Here is a 19,576-nt window from a genome sequence, read left to right as displayed (position 1 = left end):
CTCAAATCAGGCCTCAAATCAGGCCTCAAACCTGTCGCATGTCTGGCCTTTGTGGTCGTAACTCAAGTTGTGCCCCTACTGAACGACAAGGAGACCAGGCAGGAAAATCCCCCAGAGGAGGCACTCGGAATCCCGGGGTGTGAAACGCACAGGGGTCCTGCTCCCCTGGCCAGGGCAGGGGAGGACCAGCCTGGTCCAATTTCTGCCACCAACAGAGAGGCTGCCAAGCCCAGGATGGCAGCAATGCACAGCTGGCTCTAACAGGGAGCTCCAAGAGAGCAGGGGTGGCAGAAATCCGCAGGCGACCCACCCAGGGAAGGGAACGACAAGGACCTGGCTCAGCAGCTAGGACCAGGATGCAAGGCAGAGCAGCCGAGGGGACCGTGAGACAGCATCTGCACCTGCCAGCCCTCGCCAGGGGAAAGTGGACAAATAGGCAGCCTTCCCTGGAGCGGCAAACAGGTCACTCCTGCCACAGAGGTGCTGACGGCTTTCTCGGCCAGCTCTTACACAAAGGCCTGGCAGCCCCAGGCCCAAAGCCACAGGCCAAGGAGGCCCAGCCTGAGAACCCGACTAGGGCAGTGCCAAAGCAAAGGGTGCTCAAGTGGCAGGCACAAAAACTGAGGGTGTAAAAGACTACTAAATTTACTCCTGTTACAACACATGCACACAAACACAAACACACAGCCAAGAAAAGGAAACCCAAAGACCCAGAGAGGCACACCGGTCAGCCAGCACCCACGGGTGCAGGACACCCGAGGCCTGCATTGCCACCAGCCTCCGACACATGCAGCTTTCAGACAGAGCTGGTCGGGGTGTCTGCTACAGTGTGAGTGTACAAGATGTGGTGAATGGTTACATTAAAAACATCTTATTACAGGAAAAGACACGTTGCCAAGAATGGTGGCTTAAGTGTGCTAGAAGGGAGGGGAAGATTTCTTGGGAAGAGTAATGGCAATGTGTGTCCTTTGCTGTAATAAAGTTTTTAAAATTTAAAAATCTGTCAAATACTTTATCAAACTGGTAGATCCCCTTCCAAATGCACGTTGCAATGCAGGAGCCACTGTGGGGCTCTGAGAGCGCCCGGACTCCGCCCTCTGTGTCAGAGAGGAGTAAGAACAAGACCCCCACCCACCCCGGCACCTAGGTGTGGGACGCCCTAGCTCTGGCCCATGAGCCGAGGATTTCCACTCGCTGGGCATCTCTCACGCTGGTGCTGTCACAGCAGCTTTGCACAAAGAACTGTGGCCTAGCAGGGCAGCGCCCTCCACCACCCCGAGGTGGCTGCTCCACAGACCCTCGGGGCCCCTACCTTGTAGATGCACTTGTGGAAGTCGTTGAGGACACCTTTGTCCTCCTCCTCCTCCTTGACCACCTCCTTTTCCTGAGCGAAGAGTCGCCGCCGGCCCGTTTTGAGCGGGGCCTGGCCCACCTCCTTGAGCTTGCTGCGGAAGCCGTTGCGGGGCGCCACACCGTGGATGAGCCCATTCTTGGGCTCGAAGCGTGGCAGCGGGTGGAACTTGTGGTGGTCGTTCTCTGTGTGGCCCTCCAGCGGCCCCTTGCGCTTCTCCAGGATCTCCTTCTCCATCAGCACCTCCTTCTCCAGCCGCCGGTGCTCCTCGGGGGACAGGGAGTCATAGGAGAGCAGGTACTGGCAGTAGGCCTCCTGCAGCTTGGCCAGACGGTCCTGGGCAGTTTTGGGGATGCGCAGCATGTCCGCTAGTTTGTTCCACTTTTTGAGGTCAGTCACTTGCTGCATGCCACCCATCTCGTTAATCAGCCGGAAAAAGCAGGCCAGGTCGAGCTCACAGCCTCCTGGACAGTGAGGGAGGGAAACGGGGTGGTGGTGAGAACAACATGACCAAGACTGACCCTGTTCGACCTGCATTTCCTGCGCACCTACTGTGTGCTGGGAACTATGCGGGCTCCCGGGCCGGAGCAGCAGGAGTGAGCTGCCAGTGCAGGGAGCTTGCTCTCCAGTGATGCTCATGGCCAAGTCCCAGGAGGCAGAGCAGGTCAGAGGACTCACACCCGCCATGGGGTGTATCAGGGAGGGCATCTGGGGGGAGGTGATGTGTCCAAGGGGAGAGACAGACGCTGTGTGAGGATGCAGGAGGAAACATCCCAGCACCCCAAGCACGGGCACCACCGTCACAGGCTGGGAGGCAGGGAGGGTCAGCTCCAATGTGGGGGGTCACACACACAGCTCCTGTGGCCTGGTCCCGACTCCCCTTCTAACACCTACTCAATCATACAAGGGTGGTTTCTCTTCCATCTAGATAGGCTCCCATGACGAAGTCCTCCTGAGTGTCTCACAGAGGCTGCTCATTTTAGATGGGTGCGCTGCACGTTTCTCACTATGCCTTGATGGAATCAGATGTACATGGAAACTCAGCCATGCTGAAATGCAAACCTCCCAACTCCACCAAAATGGAAAGTAGAAAAGCAACCTCCCCTGGAGCAAATCTTCCAAAATAACCATCAACAAAATGTTGGGTGAGCAAAGTAAAAATTAAGATCATCTTAAATCTTTGAAACAGGGGAATGCATTTCCTGTACTACAAAGGAAGGAAAGACTGAACCGATGAGGGAGGGAGGAGCAGACAGCATCAGAGGCCGGAGTGGCCTGGGGCTCTGCACACACCTGCCATCCTGTGACCCGTCCGATGGGACAGACTCAGTGAACAAGTCCCTGGCCCATCAGAAGACCAGGAGGCGGGAGAGTGCAGCCTGAATTCCACTTAATCTACCTAGTGGGTTGGGGCACTGTGGGGTGGGCTTTCACCTCAGTGAAAAACGGCCCGTAGCCCTGGACAATGGGACCCAAGGTCCAGGACTCCACGGCTCACCCGAGGCCTTGACAGTCACCTTGTGGCCAAGGCAGGTGTGTCTAGGAGTCAGGAGCTCTCCCTCTGCAGGCTGGCCACACTCGGCCCTGTGTTAGGGGACAAGGAAGTGGGCTCCCCCATGTGCCAGGCGGCTCAGCACTTGCGGGGGACGTGAGACTGGGGTGTTTCGGGAAGCCGGACATCACAGTCCACAGCACCCGAGTCATGCAGCGCCAGCAAAAACACTCTCCAGAGTCCTCCCCTGCTGCAATCACCCCGCATTCTTCCAGCCATGGGGCTGCTAGGGGACAGAGAAGCCAGGGGCCTGGGGACACACGTGGCCCACACAGGGGTAGGTAAGAGGCAGACCCACAGCAGAGGGTGCCGGGAGATCACTTCCAAGGCACCACGTCCTGTCGGCCGCTGGTCAGTTAGGGTCAGACCCTGGGGCCTGCCTGGGTCACAGGCCACTGCCCCTGACAGATTAAGAGCTGAGCACTTAGGGGTCACGCAAAGAACACACACTCACCAGTGTGGTGCTAGCTCGGCTTCTGATCCTTGCAAGGGAGTGAAGATAAAGGAAACACTGCTCCGAAAACAGTGCCTCTGGCTGCCGTTACATGTCACCTGTCCCCATGCAGTGAGTGCGCTGCCCTCCTAGCAGAGAACGTGAGCGCTTCCCTCCATCTGCAGGCCCCACTCCAGGCAGGAGGACTCTGTGGTCCACTTGTCATCCCTTAGTCACCTGGGGCCTGGGTGCTCGTGAAGTCTGTCAATGGACACGAATCCCTGTGCCCATCTGTCTTGTGACTTCCATGACAGCAGACCACAATCAAGAGTTCAAATCAGGTGACACGGACTCGGGCACGTTCCCTGCAGACATCTGCTGAGAGGAGTAACAAGGCCTCCCTGCCACTCCTGACATGGGGACGTCCTGTTCCATCCTGGCCTAGGGCTGAAGGGAACACTTCGAGCTGTCCCAATAAGCCACTGAGCCTTCACTAAAGTCCATCCCGAATGCACAAGGACAGGACAGGAAGGGGACGGAGGGCTGATGGCAGCAGAGGTCTGCGGCTCTGCCCAGGATGCCTGGGAGGACAACAGCTGTCCCGCAAGGTCACTCCAAGCTCCGCCAGAGGAGCCCGGAGAGGGTCCCACCCGGCACCCACCTGCTCCCTCTGTGAGGAAAGGTGAACACGCCCAGCGGGGCGCTAAAGAAACTGAAACTGCCGGGAAGTGGCAGGGGAGGCTGAGAGGGATGATAAAGCAGCCTCTGAGGTTTGTGGGGTGAACCATGAAACCCTCCAAATTAAGATGCTTTACAGCCTCAGAGTGCGGTGGAATTTAGGAGCCGCGTCTTTAAGGCAGTGACTAGGTTACAAATACGTTCACTGTGGTGGCCTTCGTCCAGTCCCACTGGTGTCCTTGTAAGAGGAGATCAGGACAGATATGCAGAGAGAAGTCTACACCACACACGGCAAGATGATAGCCGGGGAGAGGCCTGGGCACAAAGCGCCCTGCCAACACCCTGGCCCTGGCCCTGGCGCTCCCACAGCTGTGGGGAGCCACATTTCTGGTGCTGCTGCCGGCCTGCGTGTGCCAGGACACGGTCAGCACCAAGGGTGACTCAGACGGCTGGCGCTGCTCTGGCTTCCCAGGACCTGCTCCAAGTCCGCCAGGAGAGCCTGGGGTCTCCAGTGTGTGGTGGGAGCCACCAATACCAATGGTCTTCCCTCACAAACGCCGAGTCTGCGGGCTGGGACGTCGCCTGTCCCCAAGGCCCCCAGAGAAGACCCGCCTGCTGGGGCCAGGAGCGCCGGTGAGAGAGGCTTACCGATGAGCGGGAGCTCGTCCATGGTGATGCCCTGAGATCTGAGGTGCTTCTTGATGCAGGCCAGCCGCTGCACGTTGGGGCCCCAGCGCCGGCCCAGCTTGTGGATGTGCTGAATCTGCGTGACGAACCGCATCTCGTCATTGAGCTTGCACTCGGGCCGCCAGTCCGGAGGGGGGATCACCCTGCACATCCCGTACTTCTCCACCTGAGCGCGGACCGACTCGATGTAGATGAGCGGGTCGTGGAACTCCTTGGCGGAGGGCCTGAGGACAGGGATCTCGTCCATCGCCGCCCACCCGGACCTGCCGCCCCCCTTCTCTGGCCTGCCCGGAGGCAGCGGCGGCGGCGGGTCGTGCGGCTTGTTGTGCAAGGGCTCGGGTTGCGAGGTAGAACGATTTCCACAGGGGGCGCTGTCCGGCTTGCCATGTGCTTGTCTGCCTGGCGTGCTCTTGCCGGCCGTGGCCCGCTTCGGCCGGCTCCTGTCCCAACTCCGCTCGGGCACTTCCTTCTTCACCTGTCCGTTCAGCAGGGGCTTCTCTGCTGAGGCCGCCGCTGCCGCCGCCGCCTTTTTGCTGGGGGCTTCGGCAGGGCCGGCGGCCCCCTTCATCTTCTTGGGGGGCGACTGCAGCTTCTCCGCCTGGTGTGCCTCTTCCAGTCTCCGCTTGGAATTCCGCAGCCCCTCCCTCAGCTGCCGCCCCCCCACCTCCTTAGTGCATGACTTTGGGTTCAACCTGCCGCTGACCTTGAGGCCGCTGGCTGCAGGCCCGGTGGACTTGGACGGCCCCCCGAGGGATAGCACCTGTTTGCGGGTTTTTGCATTGCTACTTTCAGTTTTCCCTGAGATTGTGTGGTTGACAGCTGAACTGGGCTTGTGGTGATTGGGTTTGGTTTCCTTGACCAGTTCTCTCTTGGCTTTGGTGTATGTAACAGTCCCCTTGGTCACGGTGGCAGTGTACTTCACAGTTTTGGATGGTGAAGGTCTGACTTCGCGTATCTTTTTGGCACTGGCTGCACCTGCACCCAGAGATGACATCCGTGTGACTCCGTTTACCCTAGAAACCTGTGGAGGTGGTGGAAGCAGAGGGGAAAGCAGAGTTAGTGCCTGTGCCGGGCCAGCGAACACCCACGGAAGGAAAGGGGCTCGGTGCTGTGACAACAGAAGCCCTCGAGCCTGGCGCCCTCCTTCCTAAGGAGAGGCGCCTCGGGACACTCGCCCAGCACAGCGGGAGACATGCGGAGGGCCACACCCATCTCTGCGTGGAGCCACACAGCCCGGCCCGGCTCCCCCGGAGCTTCCTGGGGTTCCGGAGAGTTCCGGGTGCCCTGCACAGGGGTCGCCCACAGACCTCGCGTCATCCGTTTATAAACAGGCAGATCCCGCCCACGGGGGGAAACCGGGATGTATTTATACATTTTGAAATAAATACATATCCCCATTCCAAGAAAAGTCTGTTTGCTATTCTGTGTGCTCCACATAACAGCATGACCAGCCCACAGAATTGACAAAGCAACATGGCTAAAAAAAGAACAAAACAAACATAGTCTGGGAGGGAAACAACAGTGCCTGTGTGGTTTGGCTCTGATCCACAGGCCAGGCCCAGAGGTGTGGCTGCAAACTGTCAACGGCCACCCAGCGGCTGTCACGCTATCACGGGCAGAACCTGGGTGTAAGGACACCTTCCGGGGACGCAGTGCAGCCCCATCCTCTTCTGTATGTGCGCACGGCTCCCGAGTTCTCACCCTTGACAACTCCCACTCGGGTCCACACAAACTGGGAGAGCACAGGCAGTGTAGGCACCGGGCAGCTCTGACACAGGTTGCCTCATTCATATGGAGCTTCCGGCGGGACACAAGGGCTCCCAACACAAGGGGCTGCTGTGGGAAGCTTTGCACCCCAGTTCTGTGTTACAACAGAGTGACTCTGACATGTCACTCAGCCTCCTGGGCATCACCCTCCCTCTACAGCACGACTGAAATCACGATGGTCAGAACCACCGCCCCCACCAAAAGAGGCAGCCTAAAAACACGCGGTTACTGGGAGACACGGGGCAGAGACCGTGCTGCTCTCCCCTGGGAACCTGGAGAGGATGGGGCTGGGGCGGGACCCTGTACCCCCTGCTCAGCTCTTGTCAGCACCGGTGCCCCAGGTGGCTGTGCATTCTGCCCTCGCCACCAGGACGCCAGTTACCAAGCGACGGGGCCTGTGTCTTAGTGACCTGCGACTCAGCCCGTGCAGGACTGGGCCCTTGAATATGCACAACCAGTTTAAATGAGGGTGGAAGGTGGGCATCACACTTTCCAGTGCCCACTCTGGGGGCTCAAGAGTCCCATGGAGGGTCTGTCCTGCAGGTCCTGCACAGTGTGGTAAGGACCAGAAGGTTTAAAAAAAAAAGGAAGGATGTCAGGAACACCTGAATTTCTGTATATGCCCCACATTACATGTAGCCCAACCGCCAAGCCGCTCAGCTATCCTACCTTCTGGAGGGGCCGAGAAGCAAAGCTCTGGCATCACATTTTGAAGAAAGAAGGGCTGACAGACTGGGTGGAGGGCACCATTGCAACAAACTTACAAAGCCAAGCAGGGGTAAGGGGAGAAAGATTTCTGTGTCAGGAGCACTACTGTGGAATAGGGTGGGGTAAGGAACACACTCCTCTCACGTTTCACTGATCTGTCAAAGGATTTTACTGCCAAAAGGAAAAAAGATAAAACAGAGAAAGAAAAGTAAAGTAGAGCTGGCTTTCGCTGGCCTGCATTTCCAGCGTCAGACACCATGAGAAGGGCAGGTGCCCGGGGACCTCAGGTACCCAGATCTCAGAAGGACTCCACGTTCCTGACATGAGGACAACCCCACACCCCATCTCTGAACCATGCAGTGGGCAGGTGACTGTGCAACCCCGATTCGGACTGCGCCGGCAGCCACCCTCATCCTGTGGACCAAGAGCTGTCCGCCACTGCACAGTGACTCCCTCCAGGAGGGTCCAGCCGTTTGTCCTGCTGGGGTTCCCTTCCATACTTCTCAAACCTGGGGCCTATGAAACCCTTGGGAGAGCTTCTACACCTACCCACAGATTCCGATTTAATCCTCGTGGGCAGAGAAAGGGAATCTGTACTCCAGACCCCCCTGGATAGCTCAGAGCTCCCCAAAACAGATGGGCCGTACCCTTCCCTCCGCCTCTGTGCGGCTTCCAGGAGGTGGGGCTGGCTGAGGAGCAGAGGCTCGACATCTCTCCTGTTCCACCTCCAGCAAGGGTGCAGACCAATGGGCTATCACACTGGGTTCTCAGCGCCACCAAGCTCCAGGCCAGCTATGTCACAGGGTGGGCAACACTCCACATGGTGGGCTCCTACTTCAGTACATCACCATCTTCGGTAAAGCCACATACAAGGCGACTGACTGCCAAGAGAGGCACTGGACTAAGTTGCTCCACCATAAAAATTGAGTTACTTTGCTCCTTCTCTTCCTTGCTGTTTAATGGCTATCTTCAAAAGTATCCTTCCACTCAGACATCGTCACATAAGTCCATAAAACAGGCACGGAGACTACATGCATCTCCATCACAACCCAGAACAATGACTCGTACAGAGGAAGACACTGAGAAGGTTAAACACAGCATATGTCACTGTTGTGGATTAGCTCTGGACTGTGTGCCCAAGCCTCGAGCTCAGAGGTGGGGACTGTGCATCACGGCACACTATACAAATCAGAGGACTAATCCCCCGCGAGTCCAGACCTGAATGTGCTGTTAGGCGCTGGGTCCTGGATAAAGGAGGTGGGTCACCCCGAGTGTGGCCCGGAAGGGTGTAATCCTGTCCTTGGCACCTTCCCTGCTCTCTGTCCTCCTGACTGCCATGGGCCAAGCAGCTTTCCTCTGCCAGGCCCACCCACCTGCCCTGGAGCCAGGCGACCATGGAATAAACTCTGAGGCCATGAGCCAAATAAATCCCTCCTCCTTTAAGCTGTGTGAGGCAGGTATCTGGTCCCGGTGATGGCAGAGCTGACTGATGGAGTCACTGACCATATTTCCTTTCTCCCCTAACTCTGCCCAGGCAGAGTGCCTGTGTGACACCTTGCTGCAGAAGGCCAACAAGCAAACACAGGAATCAATCTGCCCCACAGACTCTGGCACTCAGCAACAACCTGGCCAGGTTCACGACTGCTGCAAAACCTGGGCCCCTTCCCAGAACACAAAGACACCCACTGCTTCCTCAGCCCTTGCTGTCTACAGAGAGCCAATGCCTTGCAGGTACCAAAGAAGCCAAAGGGATAAGGGAAGGAACTGTCTCACCTTGCCTTTGCCTCCAATCTACTCTTACCTTGGTCAGCAAAGTCCCATTGACTTTAGGTTTCGGTTTCACAGATGTCCTGGTCACAGGCCCAGCATAGTGCAAGGGGCGTCAGTGCAGTGTCAGAGCATGTCTGTGTAAGAGCACAACACAAAAGCTCTCCTGGATTCACTGGTGGGAACAGCACAGGGTGACCCACAGCAGGCTCCTCCGATCACAATTACAACACCTCATCGAAACAGCTTCCTGAGCTGGATGTAGTGGTGCAAGCCTATGATCCCAGCATTCGAGAGGCTGAGGATTGCCATGAGTTCGAAGCCAGCCTAGGCTACCTGGTAAGTTCAAGGGCAGCCTGGACTACATAGCAAGACCCTGTCTCAAAAACACAAAAAAAGCTTCCTATGTCTCAGCTGCAATGTGGATTCTACCCCCAAGCCCACCACCCCCAGCTCTACAGAAAGCGAAGTGTTAGAAGCGTGTCCTTCATGACCCACAGGCGATCTCAGGCAATCCAGGCACACAACCATGAGGTTTGAGAGCAACAGTAAAATTTCAATTTAACAGGCAGCTGAATTCTCAAGTTATACTCAGCTGGCCTAGGACTTTAGTCTCAAAGAAAAATAAATTTTTCTTGCAGAAGGGATGTAATGTAAGGTGAGGAAGATGAAAGCCCAGGACATCAAGTATTTCTATTTCTTAGCAGAATTCCACTTTGAGAACTGCACAGTCTACACTGCTTATATGCATGTAAGATATTAAATCCCCCCATCCTTAGTGTTTTACTCCACAGAAAAAATGCTTAAACCAACTCATTAGAATGACAAGTGAACAGGAAAAACATGCATTTCCAAGGCAGAAGAGAAGATGAGAAATGAGTTTACAGTATTTTTAATTAACTAAAATAACAATTTTAGGTGACCAACATCGTCCTCAGTTCAACCGAGGACTCTGTTGTGAAGCTTTTAAACCCCACTAGAGGGAGCCATTGAGCCAGAGACCTGGGCCACCCTGTCAAAGGGGTGGAGAGAGGGGCGGGGCGCTCCAGGGAAAACAGCTGTAGGCTGCCGGAGCCATTTGGACTTTAAAGCTCCAGTTAAAAACCAAAGAGCCTAAACAGAACAGAACTACACTGGATAGGCAGTGAGGTATGGACAGGAAGGACAGCTGCTGACAGCGCCCACAGCAGCAAGGCAAGCATAACGGTCTGAAGAAATCCCCGGATGTGCTTCCAGCAAAGGCGACCTGCCCGCCTCAGAAATTCGCACACCAGGTGTCAGAGGGTCCCTGCAGCACAGTCCTGGGAGAAGCAGAATAAGACCTCTACACACACTTGAATTTCACTTTCCAGAGCTTGTTCCCAATTCCATTTTCTTCCATTCATGTTCCCAACTCTCAGGGTTACTCTGGAACTCATGGACAGTTTCACAGGAAACCTCTTCCTATAACCGTGCAAGGTGGTCCGGCCCGCAAGAGCATGCAGTGGGTGCCCGGGCAACCTGCTCACTTTCTCTTCCGAACACCTCAGCCTTAGTGAGGAAGTGAGAGCCATGGCAACCAAGTTCAGCACAGCCTAAGAGTCCACGCTGGCTTTCGGACTACACCAACATCCACAGCAACAAAAACTCGTCCTGGAAAACTACTACTGACCCCAACCCTGACCCTTGCAAGGGATAAGCTCCTTTGTTTGGCAATTCTAAACTGGTCAGTGCCTGTTAGTGCCTTTAAACAGGGCATTCTTTTAGGAAAACCAAAGGTGTTAGATGCCTACCATACATCCAAATTATTGACATCTCGGGGCTCGTGGTGGGCAGGCGTGTACACTGGATGACGCAGACAGCTCGCCAAGTACCACAGACACAAGAGCAGGCCAGGGACCCCCAACCCTGAGAGAAAGGCCTGTGTGGGGTGCATAATTCGTGTGCTCCAAGTCTCGGAGCTCGGGCTGCAGAAGCCTGAGCAGCATCACACAGCCCTGCTCACAGGGTGAGGGGAGCTATTTTGGTGAGACCGAGAGTGAGCTGTAAGCACAAAGTGAGGCAGAGCAGGCAGGGCACAATTACTCCCCTTATAAAGCCCTATCCTCCCTGCTACCCACCTGCATTTCCTGCAATCACTTTCCCTTCCCTTTCAGGCAGACCAAAAATCCCATCTGAAATTAAAGATCAGAGCACCCTTTGGGCCTGTATCTTTTACTCAGTTGCACAGATGAAAGGTCAGAGTCTGATAATTTACATCAAGAACTCACAAAAGGATCTACAATTTGCTTTTATTGACCTTATTTTCAGAGTACTTAACTAACAAGATCTGATGGCTTCAAAATTATCCTTTCATTTCTCACAATGTCCCTGGGAGAGGAGCTGGCAGGATTGACTCTGGATGAACAATGGGGCCCAGGAAGGTAAAATCTCAAACCCTGAGTCTCGGGGAAGGTCAGAGTGGAGCAAAATTACAAGGGGGAGCCCCAGGTCATCCCACCCAGGCTGAACAGGCCCAGGGAGGGACAGATGACAAGAACGGGTCCCTTCTGCATCTTCAGGGTCACTTCTTCTGCCCCCATCAGGGATGCGAGCCAAAACTTGCACAGCTACTCCATGGGGTCAGGCACGGTCCTGTAAGGGGTGCCCCAGGATCTGCCCGCCACCTCTGAGGCCGTAAGTGAACAGGTCACTGGTACATGACAAGGAGCAGGGGCAGTGCCATCCCAGGGCAGGCAGAGCTCACTGCCCCAACTTTGTCCAGTATGCTGATTCCTCCCACCTAGGTACAAAGGGAAGTGCTGAGTGCTGAGCTGTGTGGAAGAAAAGGAACACTGAGCACAAGGGGAGTCTGGATCTCAGTCACACAGGCATCCCTTGCTCAGGCCCCACGGGCTCCTCACTCCTGCCCCAGGATCCACCCCACTTTTCAGTGCTGCCATGGCATCTCCTGGTCTAGTGGTAGAAGTTCTCCAGGGCATCTCTTATACTTTTGCTCCCATAATAGCACAGTTGAGGCTGAGGCAGGAGGATTCCACGTTGGGGCCAGCCTGGGGAACCTAGGAGACCCTGTCTCAAATGTTGAACCAGGGGGGTGGAGATATAACTCAATGTAAGGGCTCTGAGTTCATAGTGGGAGGAGCGGTCTTAGGAAATGGACAGGATGAGGCTGTGCTTAAAAACAGTGTCATCATCTGTTCCGCTCTGCCTCTCTGGGTCCTTTTAACACTGCTCTGTTTCACAAGCATAGTCACTTGGAGGCGAGTTTTGCCCCAGTCCCGGTCAGGCCAAGAACAGTGGCAGTGGGCTGATGCGGATGCATCACACACCCAGAGCCAAAGGGCATGCGCTCCCAAGCTGCCTCGGAAAGCCGAGCCAGGGCCAGTTCCACAATCAGTCCCGGTGGGCATCTCTGGGAAACAGTGAGGTTTGTATTTGAGGAGCCACGAACACCATCTGAATCGTGATAAAATCACAGGCTGAGACTCTAGTAACGCTGTGGAAGACAATGGCATGGGCATCTGCAGAGCAGAAACATTCCTGCTTCGATCATCCCAACTGAGTACCTGGGAAGTCAAGGTTATGGCAACCAACCCAGGAGTGCGCACACACCTGTCTGGGTGTGAACATATCCGTATCCACACTCCGGTTGCCAAGACCACAGGGGAAGAACACTTGGACCCCAGGGTGGATTCCAGCATTTCCCCACGACACTCACCACTCCGAGTCCCTCTGAACTACTCCCACCTCAGAGGGAAGCCTCTTTGTCCCCTCCCACCTCACTGAGGAGACCACAGTCTCCAGTCTGTTCTGGGGAAAACAAACTCTGCCAAAATACTGGGTGGGGGGAGCTCACCAGCGATCCCACTGACTCACTGGACCCTGTGGAGGACTGCGGACAGGAGCACAAGGGGTCTCCATCTGTCCTGCAACAGCCCTTTCCCTGTGTGCCTCCCACCTGCACCAAAGTCTCCACCGCCTACCTCCCGAGCCAGGGACACGGGCACCCTCACCGCACGGGCCCCAAGAGCAGTGCATCTCGGGGGACTGGGCAGTCACGGGCAGCCAGCCTCTCCCATGCGCCTCTTGAGAAACACACGCAGGCCACGCCCCAGCCCATGTACCCAGCACGGAGGGGCTGGTGCCCACCATGGCTTCTGTTCACTCGACCTCAGTCCTCCCAGGCAGACTCCGCCACCTGCAGAGCCACTGCACAGCCCAAGCCAGTCACGGCGACCACTCAGAGCTTTCACTGATACAGACATACTGCCGCGGCACGCGTGCCATAGGTCACCACCACTGGTCTAACCTCCGTCCATTACCTGGATCCCGTGGCAGGCAGGGCAGGAAAGGGACAATGAAGGAATCCAGCTCTGTTTCTACCTTCCCGTCAGAGGACAACTGGGACTCCTGCTGAGCACAGGGCACCAAGGCAGGGATACAAAGCCGAAAGCGCCAGGCTGCGACGTCTTCACAGCGCCGGGGCATCTCTGTGCCGAGCCAACTCTCCCTGCAGCGGGCCCTATGCTGAGCTCCCTGGGGCTGCCGAGTGCGGCAGCCGGGGCTGGGCGTTACCTGCTTCCGGAAGTCCTGAGCCGACCGATGCACAGGGGGCGGGTGGTGGTTGGCAGCGAGCCCCTTGGCCGAGGAGACCGAGGAGGGGGCTGCCGAGGGCTGGGTGGCAGAGGCTTGCTCCCTCCGGCTATCAGCCCTGTGATCGCTGTGCTTCTCCTTCGCAGGAGTGGCCTCTTTGCTTTTGTGTTTCTGAACAGGTTCTTTCTCCCGTGTTGACCTGCTGGAGCCATTGAAAACTGGAAAAGGAGGAGGAGAAGAGTGAGGTTATCACCTTGAGCAGACAACCACTGCCTCATGTCAGCCTCTGCTTCCTGAAGTGTCCAGCACGGAGACTTCTCAAGAGAGAGGACCAAGCCAGGCATGGCGGACGCACATCTGTAATCCCAGCACTCAGGAGGCTAAGGCAGGAGGATGGCTGCGAGTTCAAGGCCAGCCTGCACAACACAGCAAGACCTTGTCTTAAAAAATGCCCCCAAAAAGAGAGAACCAGCATCCAAACATAGGTGACAGTGACAATAGTAAGCATGTGACAAAATTCTAATAAAAAATCCTACATGAGATAAGAGACCAATGTCAACAGGAACCAAAATGGAGAAAGGGGATTGGAAGGTAGACAGGCAGGCCAATTTAAAAAAGAAGCCTTATTACTGTCGACGTGTCCACTCCCTGAGATGACTGTAAACTGCATGTATGGCAAACATGTATTTTAAAAAAAGACAAAATCCTACAAATGCCCTAAGAATTATTTGCTTCAGCTGAAACAATGGAAAAATTCATTTGTAAAAACAATCCTATAGCTGGGTGTGGTGGCACATGCCTGTAATTCCAGGACTCAGGAGGCCAAGGCAGGATTGCCACAAGTTCGAGGCCAGCCTGGGCCACATGGCAAGACCCTATCTCCAGAAAATGAAAAATAAAATTTACGCCACCTGCCTCGCAAGCACAAGGTCCCGAGTTCAATCCCGGGTACCAAAAAATTAAAAAATAAAAAAATTTTAAAAATTAAATAAAAAAGAAAAAGAAAATTTAAAAATCCTTACACCTAAGGCTGGGGATGTAGCACACTGGCAGAGTGCTTGCTTGGCAAGCATGAGGCCCTGGATTTAATCCCTAGTCATGGGAGGAGAGGGTCCCCCTTACATAAATCCCCAGCATCCCAGGGAGTATCAACACTGAACCCTAAGAAAGAGAAAATAAGCTTGAAGGGAAAACTACAAATATTGTACAGTAGTATCTCGGTTCACAAACGTAATTCTTTCCATGATTCTGGTTGCAAACCAAGTTGGACAAGAACTGAATCAAATTCAGTGGTTAGGTTCAGTGTTGACCTTATGGGGAAATTTGATTCGGTTCTTGTCCAGTTCGGTTTACAACCAGAATTGTGCAGAGAATTGAGTTTGTGCACCGTGGGACCACTGTACTCTTTGATAAACCCTACCTCGCCTACCACACATGCTGGCTTAGCAACCTACTAATGCTGGGCTGATGGGGAGCTGCAGAGAAATTAGACCACATATTGCAAGCCTGGGACAAGATTAAAACTCAAATACACTTTCCACAAAACATGTAAAGCTTCCATAACTTTGTAAAATCCAGAAATCCAGGTCAAGCCACTGAGGTCATGGACTACCTGCAGTCACATCCCAAGGACAGGACACCAGAAGCACAAACAGGAGATGTGGAAACAAAAGGCTCCCACTCAGATTTAAGGGCATGCCAGGGGCGGGCGCAGCTCAGCGGCACAGAGCTTGCTTAGCAAGAGTCTGGCTCCACAGAGGGTATGCCCAGAGAGTCCAGGATGCAGCAGCTCCCCACGACCACCAGCCCCCCGAGAAGGAAGACGGCAGCACTTCCAGCCAGCCCCGTTTCCAGCCCCATTCACACTCGGGGCTTGTCAGGAGCCAGGTGAGCTGTGCGCAAGCTGGATGCATTTAGGGTTTGCATCCTCAGAACACCACCCACCCACCCCCGCCCCCCGCCGCCCCACCGCCCCAGGACATTCACGGGCAAAGTGAGTTCCTGGCCAGCTCCTGCCCGGAGTCCCAGATAGACGAAGCCAGCCACCTCAAATCCACCCGCATCTTCCCAAGCCCTAGGTGGCTTCAAGCGTGACTTACAACCTCTCTCCATGTCCTAAGTGAGCCTTTCACGTGTTTCTCTGGACGGCACAGATCTGTCCCCCGTCAAGCCCTTTCTTCAGGGAGTAAGGGCACCCGAATGTGGCTGCTGTTGGCAGAGCAGCGCAGGGAAGCTCCAGTGGGGGCTTCAGCTGCTGTTTACAAAGCCTACTGAGGAGCACTGAGATTACTGGGTCCACACACCCCGCTAGCACCCACGGGTCCCCAGGCCTCCCCACTCCCACCAGGACTCGGGATTTCAGGGAGAACACAGTGCCTGATTGAGCGGGCGGTGGAAAGTCTTCCTGAGTGTCCACAAATTCTGCCTGCCTGCAAGAGGCAGCTAAGTCAGGCCTCTCCTGCCAGCCACGGACAGCTAAAACCGAAGCCCCAGATCCTTAAGCACCTGCTCTAACATTCACCTTTAAATTATATGTATGCACGATAGGTTGCAAATATTTTATTCATTCATCTTTCTGCTACTTTATCTGTTATGGCACTGAATCTGCTAGCTTTTTGGTGTGTGTAGGGCAGGACTGGGGATTGAACTTGGGGCCTTTGAACTGAGCTACATCTCCAGCCTCTTTTTTTCACTCTGAGATGGGGTCTTGCTAAGTTGCTAACTTGCCCAGGCTGGGAACTTAACAATCCTCCAGCCTCAGCCTCCCAGAGTGCTAGCATTAAAGGTACAGACCACGCTGAAGTGTTAACCAATTTTGTAAAGTTCCTTTTGCTTCTTGTGCATATGAAGTCCTTCCATATTGTTTTCCTCCCACCTGAAAGTACAACTATATATATTTATGGTGTATGATGCTTTGATATACAGAGAACGCACCATGAAATGATTATATCCAGCTGATTTCAACATTTCCATCACCTCACACTTATTTCATGGGAAAATGCTTAAGATGTACTTCTAAGCAATTTTAAATAGAATACACAGTACGTCATTAACTACAGTCATCATTGTGCTGTACAATTCATCTCCAGAACTGAATCCTCCTAACAGACTGCAACTTTTGACTAATATCGCTCCATTCTCCATTTTCAACTTTTGACTAATATCTCTCCATTTTTCAAAGGGTAAAATGACTCAAATTTCCTTGTTGTTTTTTTTTCTAATTGCTTACACTGAATTCTTTAGTCCATCTGGTGTTATTGTGCATATGATATAAGATACATATACATTTTCCATATCTAGATTGGGCAGAAGTCTTGATCTCAAAGCTCCTTCCAGCAGCACCAGAGATTGTAAATTCCAAATAGATTTTAAATACTGACACCCAAATCACATCAAAATATGGGACATACTGCTCTGTTGCACAAGGCTTTGCCGGACACTCTGATACAGAGAAAACAGAGCTTCAAATGGCTGCATTTACTCTAAGTGTAAGTAACTAGGAGTTGTCAGAAACCATCAATCATACCCACGGGCAGTATCTGTGCCTGCTCCGTAGGCAGATTAAAAGCAGCATCCATAAGAAGTCATCCTTCAATCTAATTAAAAGTCAGGCAGGTACATGAATCTAGACAACTCTGGCTTTCACCAATTTTCTAAGGCAGTGAACATAGCTCCTTTATTGAAACACAGCACAGGAAAGTCATTTTGTTTTTAGTCTCCAATATTCTAAACTTCTGCTTTATTTCAACAAAGATACTGTGTGTAACGCAGCATTGTGTGGCCTGCTATTAATACCAGTTCTGTTGCTAGTTCTCTTTTTTTCCCATTGTTTTGTTTTGTTTTGTTCTTAATTATCCTATGGGTTTGCTCCCCTTTGCAACAGTATTACTGGTCGCTCGATTCTCAGTGCTGGGGATCAAACCCAGAGCCTGGCAGGTACTACTCAAGTGCTCCACCACTGGCCCAGCTACCTACTAATAGTTTTTACTGGCAGTTATAAAATTCACACTTCAGGCAAAAATTAAAATTTGGGAGCCTGTCTCTATGACCATGAATGACAGCTGCTTAGTACTCAACTTTCCTGATGAGATTAGGGGAAGACACGGGATTGTTAATGAAATGAAATATTTTGTAAATTGGAAAATGGACATTAACATAATGGGCCATCATTTTTAAGTGACCAATACAAGATGTTACAGAACTGTGCGTGGGTGAAAGATCCATTCACAGGGGAACAGACTGATGGAGTCTAACATTAACAGAGCACAAAAAGCTGACTGACACATGTTCAGAGTCCCATAACAACTGACCTTTAAAAGAACCCGCCATGCCAAGCCTCTGGGTGCAATCAAAGAAAATCTCTACAAAGCCCCTCCCCTTTTCAACTATGTGTCTGTCGACACCAATTTTCTTCATATACAGTATTTCAGCCAAAACTTTATTTTTTTATGTATATCCTTTTATTGGTACATTTTAGGTGTACAACATAATGACATTCATCATTGGAGATATGCACCTTTACATGCTCTCTTGGTTCTTATTTTTCCCCCTTCCCCTGCCCTCCCTTCAACCCCTCCATCCCTCCCTATTTACAAAGATTTTGTTTCCATTTTTTCATTTTCTCATATTAATTCCATTCCCCTCTTTCCTTTCCCTACCCCTCCCTCTTCCCCCTCCCCTTTGCCCCTTTTCTTCCTATTAATCAAAACTTTATTTTGCAAGAAACTGAGTGACTGCAGAAGCAGTCATAATCTGGCTGTCTTCTATGAAGCCAAGACAGTGAAGAGACATGCAAAATTGTGAAATAATGCAACTCTTTTCATCAGTTAACTTTCTGGCTTTAGAATATGGTAATTTTCATTAAAAACGTTGTATTAACATGTCATGGTTTTGTGTCATTTTCAAATGAGTATTTTAAAATCTCAGTTTCAACATGGTAAACACTGATTAATTTTTTTTTTTTAAAGCAGCCGGGGAGCTCCATCTCTGTCCATTGTTTGTAATACAAGAACAGGGGCCCTGAGACCAAGTGCCTGCAGCACTTGGGACCAGGTGGACTGTCCAGTGGTGTCCAGCCACTCTGCGGCACCTCATGCAGATGTCCACACAGCACCTGTGTACTTCCCTAAAGAACTCAGGCTCCGGTAAAGCTAAATTTGACCCAGGCAAGGTCAACTTCCTACCTGTTTGACCTCAGTCTGGACCTATCCAAGTCTTAGGGTCCTGTATCTACACGGCGATGACAGAGGTAGCTATTCACATCCCACTGAGAATTCAGAAAGAAAAAATCCTGAGTCCAGATAGGGGTCAGCTGGGCACAAAGCACGAGAAGCACGCACTGGCCAAGTGTCAGCTCATCACACACGCTCCTTTGCAAATCGCAAAGCACAGCCAGTTCAAACTCCCGAAAGGCAGTAATATCTTTCTGATCGGACAAAAGCAGATTCTCTAACTTAGGAGGAGCTGCACAACCCCTCCAGGGACTTTCAACCACCACCAAACCCCCAAGAAATGGCCCTGAAAGCAAAGCAATCAGAGACTAAGCTGGGAGGGTTAGGATTCCAGGGCAGAGAGGAGAGATGCACCATTAACATAATAAACCCAACCAGCTGCTGTGGGAACTGCAGCAGGGTAAGCTCCAAAAGAGTACTTTGATAAGCTATTCTGAAAAAAGGGAGAGTTTTCAAATACACAAAAATGTAAAACAAAATCAAATTAACTGTGATCTGCTAACAAAGAGATGGTTTTCAAATGAACCCACGTTCTGTAACCATCTTGCTATTTTATAGCTGCTGTATACTCCAATGGCAAACATAGCCAAAAAGTCAAATCATGTGTTAAATGGGAAGAAAGGGAGGAGGGAAAGATTGGGTGAGGACGATGGAGCCAAAGACAAGGTATATTTTGTACTCAACAGCTCATTAATTTTAAGTGTCGTGGGAACCTGCCAGTTTTACCCCTCCAAGTAATTATCTTTTGTCTTAATTTCTAAGATTTTTAAGAAAAGGAGAGAAGGCAAATGAGGGTGGGGGAATGGCTCTCACAGGGAAAGACTAAATCC

General features: G+C 52.7%; 1 protein-coding gene across 5 annotated transcripts in view; it reads right to left on the bottom strand.

Annotated features, from left to right (window-relative positions):
- Jarid2 (jumonji and AT-rich interaction domain containing 2) overlaps positions 1-19,576 on the bottom strand; it is a 253,956-nt gene that overhangs the window by 21,549 nt on the left and 212,831 nt on the right. For all 5 annotated transcript variants that reach the window (XM_021260621.2, XM_087181178.1, XM_087181181.1 and 2 more), the window contains 3 exons: positions 13,498-13,733; positions 4,663-5,722; positions 1,313-1,815 (listed from right to left, as the gene is read on the bottom strand). In XM_021260621.2, the coding sequence (XP_021116280.2) occupies positions 1,313-1,815; positions 4,663-5,722; positions 13,498-13,733 (1,799 nt within the window). The remainder of the gene's footprint in view (positions 1-1,312; positions 1,816-4,662; positions 5,723-13,497; positions 13,734-19,576) is intronic.

The sequence above is a fragment of the Heterocephalus glaber genome, unplaced genomic scaffold (genome assembly GCF_053883595.1).
Source record: "Heterocephalus glaber isolate CG9 unplaced genomic scaffold, H.glaber_assembly_v1.0 deba00001472, whole genome shotgun sequence".
Classification (NCBI taxonomy): Eukaryota; Metazoa; Chordata; class Mammalia; order Rodentia; family Bathyergidae; genus Heterocephalus; species Heterocephalus glaber.
Note: the sequence above shows the minus strand (reverse complement) of the source record. Positions and strands in the feature narration are given on the sequence as shown.